Genomic DNA, 16752 nt, shown 5'->3' on the forward strand with positions numbered 1-16752 from the left:
TCTTAAATTATTAAATTTCAAATAAATATATCTTGCAATTCTAAATAAAAAAACAGAATTTTTAATAATTCACATTTTTACAGTAAGAAATAAAATTAAAATGCAAACTGGCGCTAAAATTGGGCGGGTTTTGAAAGAAGTAATATAGGTAATTTATTTTGAAAAAAATGTATGCAAAAATACATGATATTAAGGCGAAAATAAACAATTAGTAAAAAATTGGAATTTTAGGTAAAATAAAATGAAAATGCAAAGCTTAAATGTTTAGGAAGGTTGAATATTAGTATACTTATACATATTAAATAATTTTAAGTGAAACTAATTATTTTAATGAAACATTTAAAAAAAAAAATTAGTGAGTAAAATAGCAATATTTAGTGTGCATTAGTGATTGAGAAGATCGGAAGAGAAGTATAGGAAAAAAATAAAAAAATAAAACTTTTTAATGGAAAGATCGTATATATTAGGAGAAATTGCATTGGATAAATTTATATAAAAGTGTTAACAATAGAGTAATAAATATCCAATGAACTTAGGGTTGTGGAATCCGATAACTTTGGAGGTGGAAAATTCAAGGCTAACATACTTTTCTATAAGATCTGATCAGCTATTAAAAAAAAGCAATTCTAACAGAAATAATGATGATAAATTAGTAAGAGAAATAATTTTGGATTACAAATGTCTTATAGATTATTCATGTTTATTGGAATTTTCTCCAGATGGATTATATGTTATACCAGAATATGAAAATATATATACATGGCAGGGAGGCATTTTTGTACGCTCTGGTTTATATGCAGGATCATTTTATAGGTTTCAGATAGAATTAGCATTGGAAGGAGAGTACACATCTGATGGATCAGAGTTGAAAACACACAAAGTAGAGTTTTTGAATCCACCTGCACATCCACTGGTTAGTAATAGTAATGGGTTATTATACATTCCAAATGAGTGGCAAGCAAGGATCCAAAATAATGTTCTGGCTTTATTGTTTTTTATAAAGAATTTATTTTACTTGCCAGAATTAATATCATTTAAGTTAGAAAATGAAGAGGTGGGTAATATCGAGATGTCAGATTCTATTAGAAATGATCCTAAGAAAGCAATATACAAAATTCAGAGGAGCATAAAGGATTCAGTAGAGAAATCCTGCAAACTATATAACTCTAAATTCTCTCCGTTTAGATTAAACTTTCATGTTAACGACTCTGAACACAACGAAGAGAAAGAAGAAGCAAAGCAAGAATATCATTACAATGTAGATGATGATCTTTCCACAGATATTGTGAACTACATTAAAGAGTGTGTACAGAACTCACCAAATATTAATGAACAAAAAGAATCATTTAATGAATGGATCCTAAATATTGTTGATAAAACAAATCAAATTAAAAATAAATAGATGAATCTCAAGTAATAGTTAATAATAAAATTTAATATTTTCCTGATAGACTGTTTTTTAAATCAAACAGAACTCTAAATTCTATTGAAACATTAAGAGAATATTTCCAATAATGTTTAGTGAATCTTCCCAATTCTAGCCAAGTGAATAACAGTTTGAGGTAAAGAAAGGTCAACAGATAACACCTTCTTTAAAATTAAATCAGCAACGGCTCCTCCGTTGTTTTTAAAGTCATTTTTAACTATTTCAATTGCCTCTTCTGTAGATTTTTCTAAAGCTTGATCTACAGAATCCTCCACCGAAAAGCTTTTAAATTCTGACTCAAATTGTGCCTCTTCCTTCTCTCTAAATACCTTTAACTCCTCTTCAGCAGAAATTTGAGCCTCCTTGAGCTTTAAAATTCTATTTTCTTTTGCACGACGAACAATCTCCTCAGCATCCACCTCAGCATCCATTAACTTCTGAATTAAGGCTGATGAGCCTGTTCCATTCTTTGCTGATACTGACATGTCTCTCTGTCAATTGAAAATCTCTATTGAAACTTTCTGAACGTTTATCTCGAATTTATGCCCGGCCTCCAGTTTATTTAAACTGAACTACTTAATTATTTTTTTTGAAAATTTCTTACAATTATTTTTTAGCTTTATTAGCGGCTTCAATCTTATTCTCAATATATTTCAATTTTCCCGCTCAAGGCGGCAATCTTTGAATCCTGCTAAACATTCATTGTACTAATTTACATGTGAAAAAGTGAATATTCTCATTACTCTGCTCTTAATCCTGCCACCTTGTCTTGATCACTTTGAATTAACTGATATTGATACTGGCATTGAGCCCCCCTCCTTAACTTGTTTTTAACATTTCACAAATCTCATACCATGTGTATATTATTTAAACTTTAGGCGCCAATACTAAAAATATTTCTATTATTTAAGTGATACCTATATGCAAATATTATGTAAATATCTAAAAATAACATGGCTGAGATAAATTGGAGTAGAGCCATTTTGAATTTATTTCGATCATATTTTGTTTGGCTCTAGATGAAAGCTGTGTTTAGTTGTTTGTATTTGTATCTCAAATAATTTTGGGAATACAAGTTTTAATTGTAGAGCCTAATCTAATAATTAAATTTAAAAGAAAAGAAATTAAAAATCTGACATATTCTTGAGAATGCAGAAATCAGAAAAAGAGAAAGCTGAAGCTAGTAATAGAGAGTTCTTAGATGTCAATGAAGAAAATAATTCCAATACACTAGAAGATTTGGTTTTAGTTGTTGATTACAATAATACTAATAAAAATAATATAACTACCTACAATCAAAAAGGTGATGATAGTCAAGATAACTTACCTCCATGGAAAAGAAAACCAATTATTTTTGATAATAAAATTTTAAAAAGAGCCAAAAATTTTCTTTCTTTATGTGAAACTATTGGTAATGAGAGGGTAACTCAAAGTTATAATGAGGGTAATCATGTAGTAATGAATGTACATATGGGAGTGTTTGATGTTAATGGAAAACTCCCAGAAAATAGTTTACTTACAAAAAAGGATATTGTGGATGTATCCAATTTAGATTTTAGAAATGTTCAAGATAGTGAGATTTGCCAAATTGAAAAAGATGACGACGAAAGCGATTATTATGAGAACGATATTACCGGAACCTCATTTAGCTATGATCCAAATTCTAAGACTTCATTAGACGAGCAAATGGCTATCCACAACATGCTAACTCAAAGTCAATCAGGAAATAAAAGTTCTAAAAAGAATAAAGATTTGGTGCAAGTTATATCATCACAAGACAACGAATAGTACCAGCATGTGCTTTCCAATACTGCAGTATACAAACAGGACTTTTTCAGATTATTATTATATGAATGCAAACTATATAAACTATTGAAATTCCCAAAAGCAAAGATAGTGTGTTATGCCTCACACATTCGCATATACTAATAGATCAAATCTGAATTAACAATAACAATAATTCAAAAAATATATTTTTTAAACTAATTTATCCTTTCAGTCCTCTTTCCTTATATTTTCTCTATTAAGACAATAATGTTGGGCGGGAAGCTAATATTATTAGTACCGGTATTTGGAATAATATAAAGTCAAGAATAAAAAGTACAAGGCATTCCTTGTTGAATATTTTATACCTAATAAAGAAGTGATCTTTGCGCTTTTAACCAAGGAGTGGAAGAAAAATTAGTGCGATCATTGAAGATAAGATGAGTAAATTTAACTTTGTATTAAATTTTTCTCCTGATACTTGGACTCCATCAATAGAGTCCAAAGCAGGGGAAAACTGCTTAGGTGGAATAAAGAATTTCCCATTTGCTCCATCTATGAAGGTTGATAGGCTTGGAGCTGTTTGTGACTTTTCATACACAAGTTATTCAAGAGGAAGAGACGCAAAGTCATCACAGGCTGACAACCAAGATTTCCACTTGGTTGATTCTCGTCCATTTCCAAAGACCAAGGTGCGATATGTACAAAGAAAATTCCAAAAAGAAACGGCCCAGGCCTACCATCAAAAGCAACAGCAACAGGAAAAAGCAGAAATGTTGCTAAGACAAGGAAAAAGGAGTGCAAAGATGCGTCAAACCGGTACTCAACAATATCAATATTCTCGACATAGATTTGTTTCTCGTATGAGAACTTTAACAGAATGGTCAATAGAACCATTATCATCATGGGTATCTGTTGCGGAGATTCCACTTTCATCTTTACCAAAACAATTCTTAGATGTTAGTAAATCAACAATTGAAGATATTGGATGGTTTGGTACACTAAAGAGTTATAATAAATCAATGGACCGTATTTCTCCCAAATTGCCAATGGTTTTAAAGGACTTTGGAAACACGGAATTTCTCCAGCCAACAACCTCTGATGATGAAATCCTTAGAGATGCTCTACTACAGCCAGAAAGAAACATTGATGTTGCAATTACTGATCAGATTTTGGCATGTTTGGTTGCAGCTGCACAATCAAAATACTCATGGCACATTTTAGTAACAAATGTAGACGGAAAGCTTATCTTTGACAAGCAGGATGGATCTATTATTGACTTGATTACTGTGAATGAAACTTCAGCTGAACCTCCCCTACCAGACAATGTTAACAAGAACAATAGACCGCATTTACTTGGATTAGAGGCTTTGAAGTCTAATCAGAATTACACTCAAAATATTCAAATATGTGGCGACGAAGGCGTCATCAAACAATTTGAGCCAATTCCATTTTCTGAAGAAAGCCAGGATACAAATATTGAATCTAAGTGTTATAGATATCGTATATTCTCTCTACCTCCAAGAGCTGGTGCATCGTCTAGCAAAAATGCACAAAAGACTGTCAGAGTTGCAATAAGAACAGAAATAGATGCTCAAATCCCGAATGCTGAATCGGAAAATAGTGGATTAATCTTTGCTAGAGCTCTGAACGAGTATGATCCAAAGACTGTCAAAACTTGGAATACACAGTTAGAAACTCAAAAGGGTGCTTTACTTGCAACAGAAATTAGAAATAATGCCTGTCAGTTGACCAAATGGGCAACACAAGCTTTACTTTCTAGTTGTGACATCCTCAAGCTTGGCTATATTGTCAGAAGAACACCTAATGATAGAGAGAGTCACCAAATTATTAGTGTCCAATCCTATAAAACTAAGGAGCTGAGCGCTCAAATGGGACTTAAGGAAGAAAATGCATGGGGTATTGTTCGTGCATTAGTTGATCTTTTATCTGAACAACCAGAAGGCCAGTATGTCATTCTAAGAACCCCTGTAAAACATGTGCTCAGAGTATATAGAATACCTGATGAAGAAAGTAGTGAACTTCCTCAGGATGAACAAACTCATAAGGAATAGATCATCGTACGTTATTTTCAACTATTAATTAGCAAACTTTTTTGTAGGCTAACTCTAATAAAACCTAAATACCTTTATGTTTTCAATACTTTTATCAATACTAGAGTTACTGAATCGATGGTTTTTCCGTAATTTATTAAATATTATTTGTAATTGCATGCATGCATTCTCAAACTTACAAACCTCGCAATTCCCGCCTGAGACAAGTTTCTGTTAGGTATCCTTTAAGCGGGAGAACGTGAAATTGATATAATATTAAATTCAAGTCTATTCAATATTTAAATACTATTCAAATAAAACAGGTTTGACTTGTCTCTCAATAACTTGTATTTATTATTTGTCACTCCAATAATTAAATTTAACAAAAACTATTAGTTGTATTAATTAATATTGAAAGACGAATTAGGCAAATAACCACAACTTTTGGCGCCAAGAGCATTTATACAAAAAATATTTAGGCAGAAGCGAATTAATACTTGTTACATTTATATACATTTTTTTATTTAAGGAAAATGGGAGCTTACAAGTACCTTGAGGAATTATACAAGCGCAAACAATCTGACATCTTGCGTTTCCTTATGAGAGTTAGATCATGGGAATACCGTCAGTTGCCAGCAGTTATGAGATGCACTCACCCAACACGCCCAGACAAGGCCAGAAGACTTGGCTACAAGGCCAAACAAGGATATGTTATATATCGTGTTAGAGTGAGACGTGGCGACCGTAAGAAACGCGTTGCTAAGGGCATTGTTTATGGTAAACCAAAGAACCAGGGTATTTGTAAAATGAAGAGTACTCGCAATTTAAGAGCTATTGCCGAGGAGAGAGTAGGGAAGTCAATATGCGGTGGTCTCCGTGTCTTGAACTCATACTTTGTATGCCAAGATGCCACTTACAAGTTCTATGAGGTAATCTTAGTTGACCCAGCTCACCCAGCTATCCGCAATGATGCAAGAATCAACTACATCTGCAACCCAGTACATAAACACCGTCAACAGAGAGGTCTCACTGCTGCAGGCAGAAAGTCGCGTGGTTTACAGGTCAGAGGAGGCAAAGCTGCTCGTCTTAGACCTTCTAGAAGAGCAGTATATCGTCGCAGACAACTTGTCCAGTTACGTAGATATCGTTAAACTTATCTATAATCGGATCTTTAAATGCCTAGTTAGCATAGTTGAGATCCGTTTTCTAGTTCGAATACGTATTCTAATTTTAGACAAAGTATGCCTAAGTATTTTTAATAGCAGATTTCTTTCTTATATGTTGAATAAAGAAGAAAATGGTTGCTTCGATATATGGGTGTTTTGTGTAACTATTACATTAGCAATAGGGTGGTTTTTGGTATCTGAGATTTGATTTGTGTTTTTACACGTGTATCTGTTGTTAATATCAATTTGTCGACTAATATTTACCTCTGATAGATTCATATTCCCGATCCTTTCTTTAAGAATCAATCTTGAGCGTGTTGCCTTGGATAGTTTTTTTGGAGAGGAACTGCTGGAGTAGTTCCTTGTGTCAAAGCTTGGAGAACTATTTGAATTTGGATTAGCTCTAAGTCTAGTTGACCACTTTGAAGCTGTTTCATTAATTGTCTCACTAATTGTCTCATTCGAAATCTGAGGTTGAGTGCATGCCCTATTCTCAATAGTATTTTCCTTTGCTTTAACAAAGTTCACTGAAGTTTCTACTGGTCCTTTTGGGTCTTCTATTCGATTTTCTCCGATGAGTCTATCAGGAACTCCATAGCAAATTTCTTCGAAATATGCTTCATCATCTAATTCATCTTCCGAGTCTAGATCTATCATCTTACAAATATTGTATAACCGTCTAGAATACTTTTCAATACAAGATTGCAATACCACATTGGTTAAAAATAAATCAACCTCTTTATGATTTTCTGTATTTTTAATGGCTTCAAATTCAGAATTGGAATTGACTTTGTGTTGCTGTTCCAAATTTGGAGGAAGAGAACATGCATTTCTGGCATGTGAATTACAAACTCTCTTGCTTCTACCTCTATGATTTGGTCTAGATTCAGTTTTATGGTTCGTTTGAAAGTTAGTACCATCTGAATCTCTGCAGTTTTTTGCATGTACATTTAAATCATCTGTACTCTTACCTTTAAAAGTTGTACTGGACTTATTTTTTTCTTTAGATTTGTTTCTTATGGGTGAAACACTTCTGCAAAGACCCCAGAAAATTCTTTCATTAGATCTCAATGACTCCAAGTAATTCCTATACTCTGAAGATGCCTTATGGTAATTCTTAGATACTCTCTGTATTCTTTTCTCTAATTGCTTTTCAGGAGTTAGTTTATATTTGTTAATTTCATTAATGTCATTATCCTGAAATTTCAAAAAAATGGTTTATGCAATTCACAAGCTAAAGTCTGCTGGGTAGAAAACTTACTTTCCAGTTTGGACGTATCTCAAAATTCATCCCATTTACCCCGATCTTCTCAGTTTGTTTATTATTTGGATTACTGTTCTCCATCTACACATGAAACTTCTACTTAATTATTATCCATTCTTAAATTTTCTTCTGCTACTTGAAGATATTCAATTATTTCCTTTAATACATTTGTAGGCTAAGAATATTTTCCACACAATAAATTAAAAATAGTTTGGCGCCAAAATTCGAAATATTAAATGGATATTTAGTAGCAATTGAAAGATGATATACAAACACACCAAGAATAGTTTCAAGCCAATAAACTATAGAAGAAATTTATAGAAACCACTCATTATTAAAATAGATTCAACCAATTTCTCTTCCCCCCTCACTTACCACGCAATTATAACTCCGCTAATAAAACACTTTTCAAATGTTAGGGTACCGAATAAGACTTGAAATATGAGTTTGGCGCCTACTTTTTAAGTGTAATGAATGATTAGGGTAAGTAAATATACTGCTTTTATGTAGAGTTAAAGCATAACAATCAACAATTCTGTCAGCTTGGTTGTTGGGAAATAGAATTTGAGGTTTATTTCTTCATTACAAATGAAGCAAATAACAGCTCTCAATGAACAATTGAAGGATCGGGAAGAAAATAAGGGTGATGTTCAAAATGCACAAGTATTCCTAGAAAATGGTACATTAATGCTAATTAAAGATGACAGAACAGCACTTAGAAGATTGGATTTGGAGAACTGTAATGTGATGCAAATACCCTCTGCCCCTGACTTTAAACTATACTATAGGACAGGGTCAGAAGATATGGAAGGGGGGGTTCGTAAAAGACTTCGAGTGCAAATAGTTGCAATTTCAAAAAACCTTAATGAAGAGGAAGAGAAAGGAGACTTAAATTTGATATCCAATGTTTTAAAGGAGAAACTTAATCGTTGGAATAAAGAACTGGAGCTACGAACTGAAATAGCGTATCAGCAGGAACGTATTAGAATAGGTAATGAATATGCTAGTACTAAGCTCCCAACACTGCTTAGCCTTTTGAGCGCTTTATGCTCTGATAAAGTGACAACAGGAGAGCAGAGAAAACAGATAAGGGATGTAATTAATCTGTTTCTTATGGGAGAAATAAGGTATGATGACATATTTCTCATTTTTGCTCAAATTTTGGGAGATGAAGTACTTCATCACTTGATCACTTCTCTTGAAGGGCCTTTAGATAATGATGGGAGCTTAGATTTCTCCTGGATGGCTCGCTCATTTGAATTCAAAAAAGAAATCTCTCCATTTGAAAGACTTTTATCATATACAAACATACAAAATTTCCTAATGGATTCTGTTAAGTTGTACCCATTAAATGGCTTTGATCCCAAAGACCTTCCCAATGTGGGCTATTCTTCAGTTAGATGTGGCCCATACTTGATATTCTTGGGTGGAATAAAGTCTTCAAGGAGAGAGCAAGGAACAAGAAGTATTTTTCTGCACTCCTTTGATAAAATTAAAGTTCTTAATACAGAAACCTTGAAAGTTTCAGGGTTTAATTGTTCTGGTCCTATCCCAAAATCTACAATACACCACTCCAGTAATCTGCTTATGTCTCAATCCAGCCCCAAAATACTCCTTTCAGGTGGACTATACTGGGATGAATCTACCAAAGAATTCAAATTTTCGGACACAACTTCTGTATTTGACATGAAAACCAGGAGCTGGAATATACTAGATGGTTGTGCAAATACCCCCAGGTTTCTCCATACATCTCTCACATACCCACAGTATTCTAATGGTAAATCCTCTAAATTCATTATTGTTTTTGGAGGGCTTACAAAAAGCCTTACAGAAATCTCTCCCTCCAACGATCTTTGGGTATTCTCTACTAAATTTAATTCATGGACCCAAGTAGCAGTTCTTCCTGCACCGAACTCAACCCAAACTGAACTCCCAATGCCAAGGTTCGGGCATAGCATGGCCTGGGTAAGCGAGAAAACATTCTTTGTGTATGGAGGCGAGAGTAGAAAAAAAGAGGGAGATGGTAATTATGCTGGAGTATTGCTCAATGATATTTGGTCATTTACAATTAATTCTAGTGATCATGATATAGAGAATCTGAACATTAGAGGTCATTGGACCAAAATTTCTTCAACAGGGTCTCCCAGACCTCCATCCTCTCTTCATGCATGTATTTCTCTGAGTTTTCTCAAGAATGATTCCAAAATTGAGAAAGTTACAGATTTGATACTTGGTGCTACAGACGATTCCAATAGCAGCAGTCAGATGCTATTCATCGGAGGATGTGCATCTCCACTGATTAAAAGCTACCCAATTTACTTGAATGATCAAGAAACAGCCTCGGAAGACAATAAACATAATCAAGACTGGTTTCTGTATGGCATGGAAGGTTCAAAATTTGAACTTCACTCGAAAAATGTATCTCAAATTGGTATTTTAGATATCAATTCTAACAAATGGGCAAGCATTGAAAACCTTAAAGTTTCCAACCCTTCTCCTACTAATAAGTCAATTCTTACTCCTTTAATTGAACAGGATGATTTTTCGAATATTACTATTCTAGGAGGAACATCTTTGATATTTGAAACTACTTCGATTAACAAAAACACAACAATTCCCTGTATTCTCCTCCAAATGTTGGATCAAAGTATGGCAAAGAATAAAGGAAGACAAAGAAGGTTTTTTGCGCTTTCACTGCTAGGAATAGAGCCGTACTGTTCTAGTGCTTACAATGAAGTAGAATTGAATTTGAAGCAAAGCAATACAAACCTTATTTTAGAGGAGCCTACTATTTTAGAATCTGTTTCCAAGTATCTAAAGCCAAAACCAAACAAGAATTTCTCTATTTCAACTTCCATATTTTCTCCCCTCAGCTCGTCTCAAAACTGGATCTTTGGAGCCATAGCTCATTTGGCCGATAATTCCTTCTCAACCGAGGTCAATTCTAGTATATTTGAGATTTCAATATGCAGAAACTACATTTCTGTTATAGACAATGGTTCGGGACTGCTTTATAAAGATTTAAGCAGGCTATTTAGGCATTTTGGAACAGATTCTTGTGGCTTATTAGACGAGTGTCCATCAGATTCTAAGTTAAGTTCACCATTGAAAATGTATGGCATTGGATTTAAACATGCTTTTTCACGTCTTTCTGATACATGCATGGTTTTTACAAAAACGAGCAACTTTATTGGTGTGGGTTTAATATCCAAATCTATAATGAATTCAGAAAATCTGGTTGAAAGTAGATATTGGACTCCAATTTGTTACTGGTACTCCGATACAATGAAGCCTTTAATCCCAAAAGGATCATCTATATATGAGCATGAAGAGAACCAAAAATTGATTCTCAAGTATGGCTTTGTAAAGGACCCTAGCCTTTTCTGTGACCATTTTAATTCAATAGATTCTTGTTCAGGCACAAAAATGATGTTTTCTCTGGATGCGAAATACATAAAGCTGCATCCAGCCCAGTATCTGGAGATTTCTGACAAGGGGATGAATCTTTTAAATCAAGAAAAATCTCTTTTCGACTCAAACCATTTCAATTCTTGTATGTTCTCAATCCCTGAAGAAGAGACTCTTACTCAATCTTTTGTGCCCGCTAGCTCTTCCATTTCTCCATTCTGGAATTCTGAGAGATTCTCAATAGACTACTCACTGGCTACCTATCTGAGCTGGCTTTACTTGAACAAGACTCAAAAAATCTTCTGTCAAGGAAAACTTCTTTCTCATGACAATAAGTCGGAATCCTTAAGCTTATACGATTTTCTAACTCAAAATCTAAAGCACTCTGTGGAGTTATCTAGAATCTACAAAAATGGTTCCAATGATGGTGCATTTGCCTTAATTGGGAAGCTATCTCTGAGCCCTAAAAATGTAGAACAGGATATAGCCATTACAGCTGATTCTGAGGTCAGGGAAAATAATGCAGAGTGCCCAAATAACATCTTATCAGCCGACCCAGAGATCTCCAAATCTGAGCAAATTTTTGAAGCAGGCATCCTGCTGTACTATAACGGTCGTCTCATTAGAAGATTAGAACACGCCTTCCCAAACACGAAACCTAAAGAAATGAATGAATTCCAACTAACTGCTATAATCAACGTCCCAAACTGGCTTAAACCTGCAAGCAACAAACAAGAGTTTGTCTTAGAAAGAACAGGAATTTTTGAGGAATTCCAAGACCATATTAGAGAATTAATTTCGGCTTATATGAACATTCATCGCGATCAAGACAAGCTTAAGGCGTGGGGGGCTGAATTTAACAATTCAAGCCTCGAAGATTCAAGTCTAATCCGCCCCAATAAGATCCCCAAACTTGAAGAGTAAATTAATCTGTTTTATAAACTAATTAAATAAATCAACAATTAAAATCTACCCTAATTGCCTGACCCCTTACCTATTTATATCAAGGCAACAAACAGTTGAAATGCCTAATTGTGCCTATACGTATGCTGACTTTATTTCTTTTCCTAAAACACACATCACTTCCCATTGTTCCAATTTTAATTGCAACAATTGTTCAAATCATATTTTCACTATTTGCTTGTTTGGCATATTTTGTTGTGTATGCTGTCCCAAAAGAGCGCCAAATTGCCCAACAAATCCGGTACCGAATTTTTACGAATAAATTCCGCGGGTGAAAAATGTATAACGGTTAGTAGCTTGGTCATCAACTTAAAACGATATGTTAACCTTAGAAGAAATATAATTTGGATGTATTATATTCTTTAGAATTAAAAACTTTTTAATTAAGTTGAGAGTGTTTTCAATTAAGCCAATTTGAGAGCAAACATTTATCAAAAGTAGGAAGCTCAGAATTTTGATTGTTTATTACTTTAGTAGAGCTTCAAGTATAAATATCTGGATTAAAGAATGTAAGATTGCAGTATATTTCCGTGCTTTGTAAGGGTATTAAAATAACTATTCCAGTTACGAGAGCTTGGTTAACAAGTTCTTTTTAATTAAAGTTCAGCTATAATATTAAACATTAAGGAATAAAGGTTTTATACTTGATCAACTTTACTACAATAAAATTAAGATTACAGGTAAATTTAACTGATCTGAAATCCAATACTTGTTCTTAGAGAACCCAACTTTTGCAAACTAAAAAGGCTTTTATCTATAATGAATTCATTCTAAAAATTATTTATTAATTTGAATGATTGTATTATTACAATGAAATCTGAAAGACTGGAAAACTCAAGTACGGCTAGCATTCCTTACTTTACATCTTTAATTCAATCTGGTGGGCTCATCCCTAAACGTGAAAGGCTTTATGCCCGTCTCGTGTTTATTACATTTGGTATAGCCTCCTTATTTATGTGGAATACATATTTAAGTTGTTATGGGATTCTAAATAAACAGCTATTTCCAGAAATGGGATTTATCCAATATGTTCAAACCAGTTATATGACATCAGTGTTCATAGGTAACTTGACTATGGTTTTTGGTTTGACTCATATTTTTGATCCTCATCACTGTACCGTAATATTTAATTGTGTGGGTGCACTACAATCTTCAATCATCTGTTTATCTGTGTGGTTTCTTCACGGTACCTATTTGGGATGTTCTTTAAACATTTTAATTGCAGGGCTTGTTGCCTTTAGCTGTGCAATTTTGATACCAGAAACATTTACTTTGGCAGCTATTATGCCAGAAAGCTTTTGTTCGGATGTCTCTCTGGGTCAAAGTTTTAGTGGTGCGATCACATTTACTTTGACAGTTATCTTGGATATATTTATTCCACACGATGTTCAAGGAAGAAAATTTTTGGTAACAATAATGTTTGCTTTAAGCACAGTGATTTCCCTTTTGGCTGCATTTTTGGCTCAATCACTAACTAAATCTCCTTGGTGTTATTCAGCTATTGCTGAAATTCGCAGGAAATCCAATACAAGCACATTATTATCTGTTAATCAATACAGAAATGACTCTCAATTCTCGTACGAAGATTCATTAATTTCAGTTCCTATTTCGCTTGATACTGAAGATAGCTTCGAGTGCAGAAGTAGCCACTTGGAGGTAACAAGACAGATTTGGCCACAGCTTTATAATATATTCATGTCATTCATGGTTACTCTAGCTGTATTCCCAACAATTTGCGCAGAATGGGACTCCTTCTTGACCGAAAGATATTCAAATATATTAATGGTGACTTTAGTTGGGATGTTTCATCTTGGTGATATGCTTGGAAGACACGTACCCAAGTTCGGATTAACTATCCCTCCTTCTCTTCTTTGGATTCTAACCACCTCCAGACTCGCTTTTATACCGCTCTATGCAGCCATCAAAAATGCCAGCTATGGATCTTTTCTTGCTTCTATTTGGACTAAAATCATTGTTCAATTTCTTCTGGCATTTACTAATGGACTTTCTGCATACCTTGCCTTCATTTACGGGCCTGAAACTGTATATTTTAGGCACAATAAAGAGAAGGCGTCTTTTCTTCTTGCCATTTATAATGTAGCAGGTATGACAGCTGGTAGCTGGCTTATGAATCTTCTTGTTTGGGTTAAATACTTTTGATTATTTACAACTCTAATATGGAATGAAGATCTATAAAATCGTGCTATGATCAATGTGGTCCTTGATTTAATAATAACTATTTCACGTAGCTTTGATTTACTCTATGAGAAAGTACGTTGTAGGCTTACATTATGTTGCTTAATATTATAATAGTTATTTATGACTAGTGTGTTTACTTCTATTTCAATCCAATTAATAAACGAATACCTACGTATTTCTAATCTATAAACTTCAAGTTGGTTTATTTAAATTTTGGGTACCCCATAATTTTCTCAAAACGGTCCCAAAAATTCCTTTCCCAACCTATCATACACTGTTCAAGACATCCAGGGTTTCCAAATTTATCTAAAGATGGGATTCCGGTCTGAGTTAATGCTACCTCAGTGCAATTATCCTCGCCAACTAGGGGTCTAAACTCAATAACAACCTTCGAATAAACTCCCTCTTCCCAAGAGCTAAATCTCCAATTCTGCTCTATTCTTGTATTTTTCTCTAGACTAACATTCATACCTTCCACCGATCGATTGTATAGCGAAAATTTCCCACCTTCTTTGGGATCCTGTTTAAAAATTAAAATGAGAAATGAAAATTTATCTTAGTTGAACCCACAAGATTATTTTTAATATTAAAACTTACCATTACACATTTACTTCCTAATGAAAGCCTGGTCAAATCCGATTCGTCCAAGAAGCTATTGTACAATACACTTGGTGGGACTCTAAAAGTTGCAGTGCTTTCCACTTTATTTGACATTTTGAAATAAATTTTCAAAGTTTTAGAGCTAATCTGACAGTACTTGTATTTATCTTTTTGATCAAAGAAGGTTAAATACAAAAACCCGCCCAACAGATACCTGAAACTTAAATTTAATGGAGCTGTCTTAAAATACAAAAAGTCAAAGAATTAAAAAAAAATCAGCAGGTCAGTGCAAATGACAACAAATAATGCTGAAGAAACGGAGCTTATGAAGAGGAGGAGGGTAGGAGCAGAACATCAAAATAGTAGCTCAAGGGAAGGGATTGAACAAGAACAGGAACGCCATGTTAATGTTCAATTTATAGATCCAGATGGTAATAAGGTAGGCGATGAATTCGATATAAATTTGGATGAAACGAATGTAAAAGACCTAAATTCTCTGGTTAATCAGCTTTTGGAGAACGAGGAAGATACACCTTATAGTTTTTGTTTAAATGACTCTAATTTGGAAGTATCATTTTCACTTTCTGAAACATTTGATAAGATAGGAGGAATTTCCACAGAAGATGTACTTAAGATTGTGTATTATCCAATGACTCCTTTCAAAATCTTACCTGCCACAAGGTGCACTAGTTCTCTACAAGGCCATAAAGATGCAATTTTATGTTGTTCTTTTAGTCCTGACAGCAATCTACTTGCGACAGGGTCAGGAGATACAACAGTTAGACTCTGGGATCTTCTTACAGAAACTCCTGAAATGTGCCTAAAAGGCCATTTAAACTGGGTTCTAACTCTAGCATGGTCCCCAGACTCTACTTTATTAGCATCAGCAGGTATGGATAATACCATTTGTATTTGGAACCCATCTAAAGGAGATAAGGTATTTAGAAAGCTTAAAGGTCATTCTAAGGCTGTAGTATCATTAGCATGGCAGCCTCTGCACTTAATTGAGTGCTGTACTGAAACCAAAGTTAATGATGACGAAGAAAATACTAAAGAATCAGGATCAAATAACTTATATTTCCCAAAATTAATAAGTGCATCCAAGGATTTTACCCTAAAGATTTGGAATGTAGCAAGTGGAGCCATAATTAATACTTTGTCGTCTCATACTGAAATGATTACTCATGTTAAATGGACGGGAATAAACCAGGAATACGTAGTTAGCTCTTCTAGAGATACGCTTATTAAGGTTTGGAATCCAGAAACTGGCCAGCTTTTAAGAGATCTAAAGGGTCATGCTCACTGGGTGAATACTCTTGCCTTGAATACTGATTACATTACCAGATCAGCTTGTTACTACCCTACTGGAAAAAACCTAAAGCTTAACTATAAATCTTTGCAAGACAAGATTGTTGCAGCCAAACAATCTATTGAGAACTTTAAGAAAAAGTGCAAGTTTGAGAGACTTATCTCAGGTTCAGATGACAATACTATGTTTCTCTGGGATCCGCTTGGAGAAAACGGTAGAAAACCAATGTGCAGACTTACAGGGCATATTAAAGTTGTTAACCACGTCGCTTTTTCCCCAGACGGTAGATATATTGCATCTGCATCGTTTGATAAAACGATTAGACTCTGGGATGGGTATTCTGGAAAGTTTATCGCGGTTCTCAGAGGCCATGTTGGTCCAGTATATATGGTTTCATGGTCAGTGGATAGCAGATTGATTGCATCTGCTTCCAGCGACAGTACTGTAAAAGTTTGGCATGTAAACTCTAAGAAACTTAAGGAGGATCTCCCAGGTCATGCTGATGAGGTCTATACTATTGACTGGTCAATAGACGGCTCAAGACTTTCATCAGGATCTAAAGATTGCATAGTGAAAATCTGGAGGCATTAAAGAATCTT

General features: G+C 34.2%; 10 protein-coding genes across 10 annotated transcripts; 7 read left to right on the plus strand and 3 right to left on the minus strand.

Moving 5' to 3' along the window:
* Nucleotides 1–526: 526 nt before the first annotated feature.
* Nucleotides 527–1402, plus strand: ELE39_003094 (ubiquitin-conjugating enzyme; the record flags this gene model as incomplete). The annotated part of the gene is made up of 1 exon (XM_067346156.1): nt 527–1402. The coding sequence occupies one exon, from the start codon at nt 527–529 to the stop codon at nt 1400–1402; it is 876 nt and encodes a 291-aa protein (XP_067200531.1).
* Nucleotides 1403–1518: 116 nt separating this feature from the next.
* ELE39_003095 (vacuolar ATP synthase subunit g) lies at nt 1519–1911 on the minus strand (the record flags this gene model as incomplete). The annotated part of the gene is made up of 1 exon (XM_067346157.1): nt 1519–1911. The coding sequence occupies one exon, from the start codon at nt 1909–1911 to the stop codon at nt 1519–1521; it is 393 nt and encodes a 130-aa protein (XP_067200532.1).
* A 664-nt stretch (nt 1912–2575) lies between these two features.
* On the plus strand, nt 2576–3214 carry ELE39_003096 (uncharacterized protein; the record flags this gene model as incomplete). Its single annotated transcript, XM_067346158.1, has 1 exon — nt 2576–3214. One exon carries the CDS (start codon nt 2576–2578, stop codon nt 3212–3214), a length of 639 nt encoding a protein of 212 aa, XP_067200533.1.
* A 416-nt stretch (nt 3215–3630) lies between these two features.
* Nucleotides 3631–5265, plus strand: ELE39_003097 (translation initiation factor eIF-3 subunit 7; the record flags this gene model as incomplete). The annotated part of the gene is made up of 1 exon (XM_067346159.1): nt 3631–5265. One exon carries the CDS (start codon nt 3631–3633, stop codon nt 5263–5265), a length of 1635 nt encoding a protein of 544 aa, XP_067200534.1.
* Nucleotides 5266–5777: 512 nt separating this feature from the next.
* Nucleotides 5778–6395, plus strand: ELE39_003098 (ribosomal RPL15; the record flags this gene model as incomplete). Its single annotated transcript, XM_067346160.1, has 1 exon — nt 5778–6395. The coding sequence occupies one exon, from the start codon at nt 5778–5780 to the stop codon at nt 6393–6395; it is 618 nt and encodes a 205-aa protein (XP_067200535.1).
* A 123-nt stretch (nt 6396–6518) lies between these two features.
* Nucleotides 6519–7755, minus strand: ELE39_003099 (uncharacterized protein; the record flags this gene model as incomplete). Its single annotated transcript, XM_067346161.1, has 2 exons — nt 6519–7607; nt 7672–7755. 2 exons carry the CDS (start codon nt 7753–7755, stop codon nt 6519–6521), a joined length of 1173 nt encoding a protein of 390 aa, XP_067200536.1.
* Nucleotides 7756–8262: 507 nt separating this feature from the next.
* ELE39_003101 (kelch repeat-containing s that is fused to a HSP90-like ATpase) lies at nt 8263–12006 on the plus strand (the record flags this gene model as incomplete). Its single annotated transcript, XM_067346163.1, has 1 exon — nt 8263–12006. One exon carries the CDS (start codon nt 8263–8265, stop codon nt 12004–12006), a length of 3744 nt encoding a protein of 1247 aa, XP_067200538.1.
* An 849-nt stretch (nt 12007–12855) lies between these two features.
* On the plus strand, nt 12856–14205 carry ELE39_003102 (nucleoside transporter; the record flags this gene model as incomplete). Its single annotated transcript, XM_067346164.1, has 1 exon — nt 12856–14205. The coding sequence occupies one exon, from the start codon at nt 12856–12858 to the stop codon at nt 14203–14205; it is 1350 nt and encodes a 449-aa protein (XP_067200539.1).
* Nucleotides 14206–14446: 241 nt separating this feature from the next.
* ELE39_003103 (uncharacterized protein) lies at nt 14447–14958 on the minus strand (the record flags this gene model as incomplete). Its single annotated transcript, XM_067346165.1, has 2 exons — nt 14447–14764; nt 14842–14958. The coding sequence occupies 2 exons, from the start codon at nt 14956–14958 to the stop codon at nt 14447–14449; spliced, it is 435 nt and encodes a 144-aa protein (XP_067200540.1).
* A 178-nt stretch (nt 14959–15136) lies between these two features.
* On the plus strand, nt 15137–16744 carry ELE39_003104 (WD repeat-containing 69; the record flags this gene model as incomplete). The annotated part of the gene is made up of 1 exon (XM_067346166.1): nt 15137–16744. One exon carries the CDS (start codon nt 15137–15139, stop codon nt 16742–16744), a length of 1608 nt encoding a protein of 535 aa, XP_067200541.1.
* Nucleotides 16745–16752: the final 8 nt, after the last annotated feature.

This window comes from Cryptosporidium sp. chipmunk genotype I (genome assembly GCF_004936735.1).
Source record: "Cryptosporidium sp. chipmunk genotype I strain 37763 chromosome Unknown contig_40, whole genome shotgun sequence".
In the NCBI taxonomy this organism is placed as follows: domain Eukaryota; phylum Apicomplexa; class Conoidasida; order Eucoccidiorida; family Cryptosporidiidae; genus Cryptosporidium; species Cryptosporidium sp. chipmunk genotype I.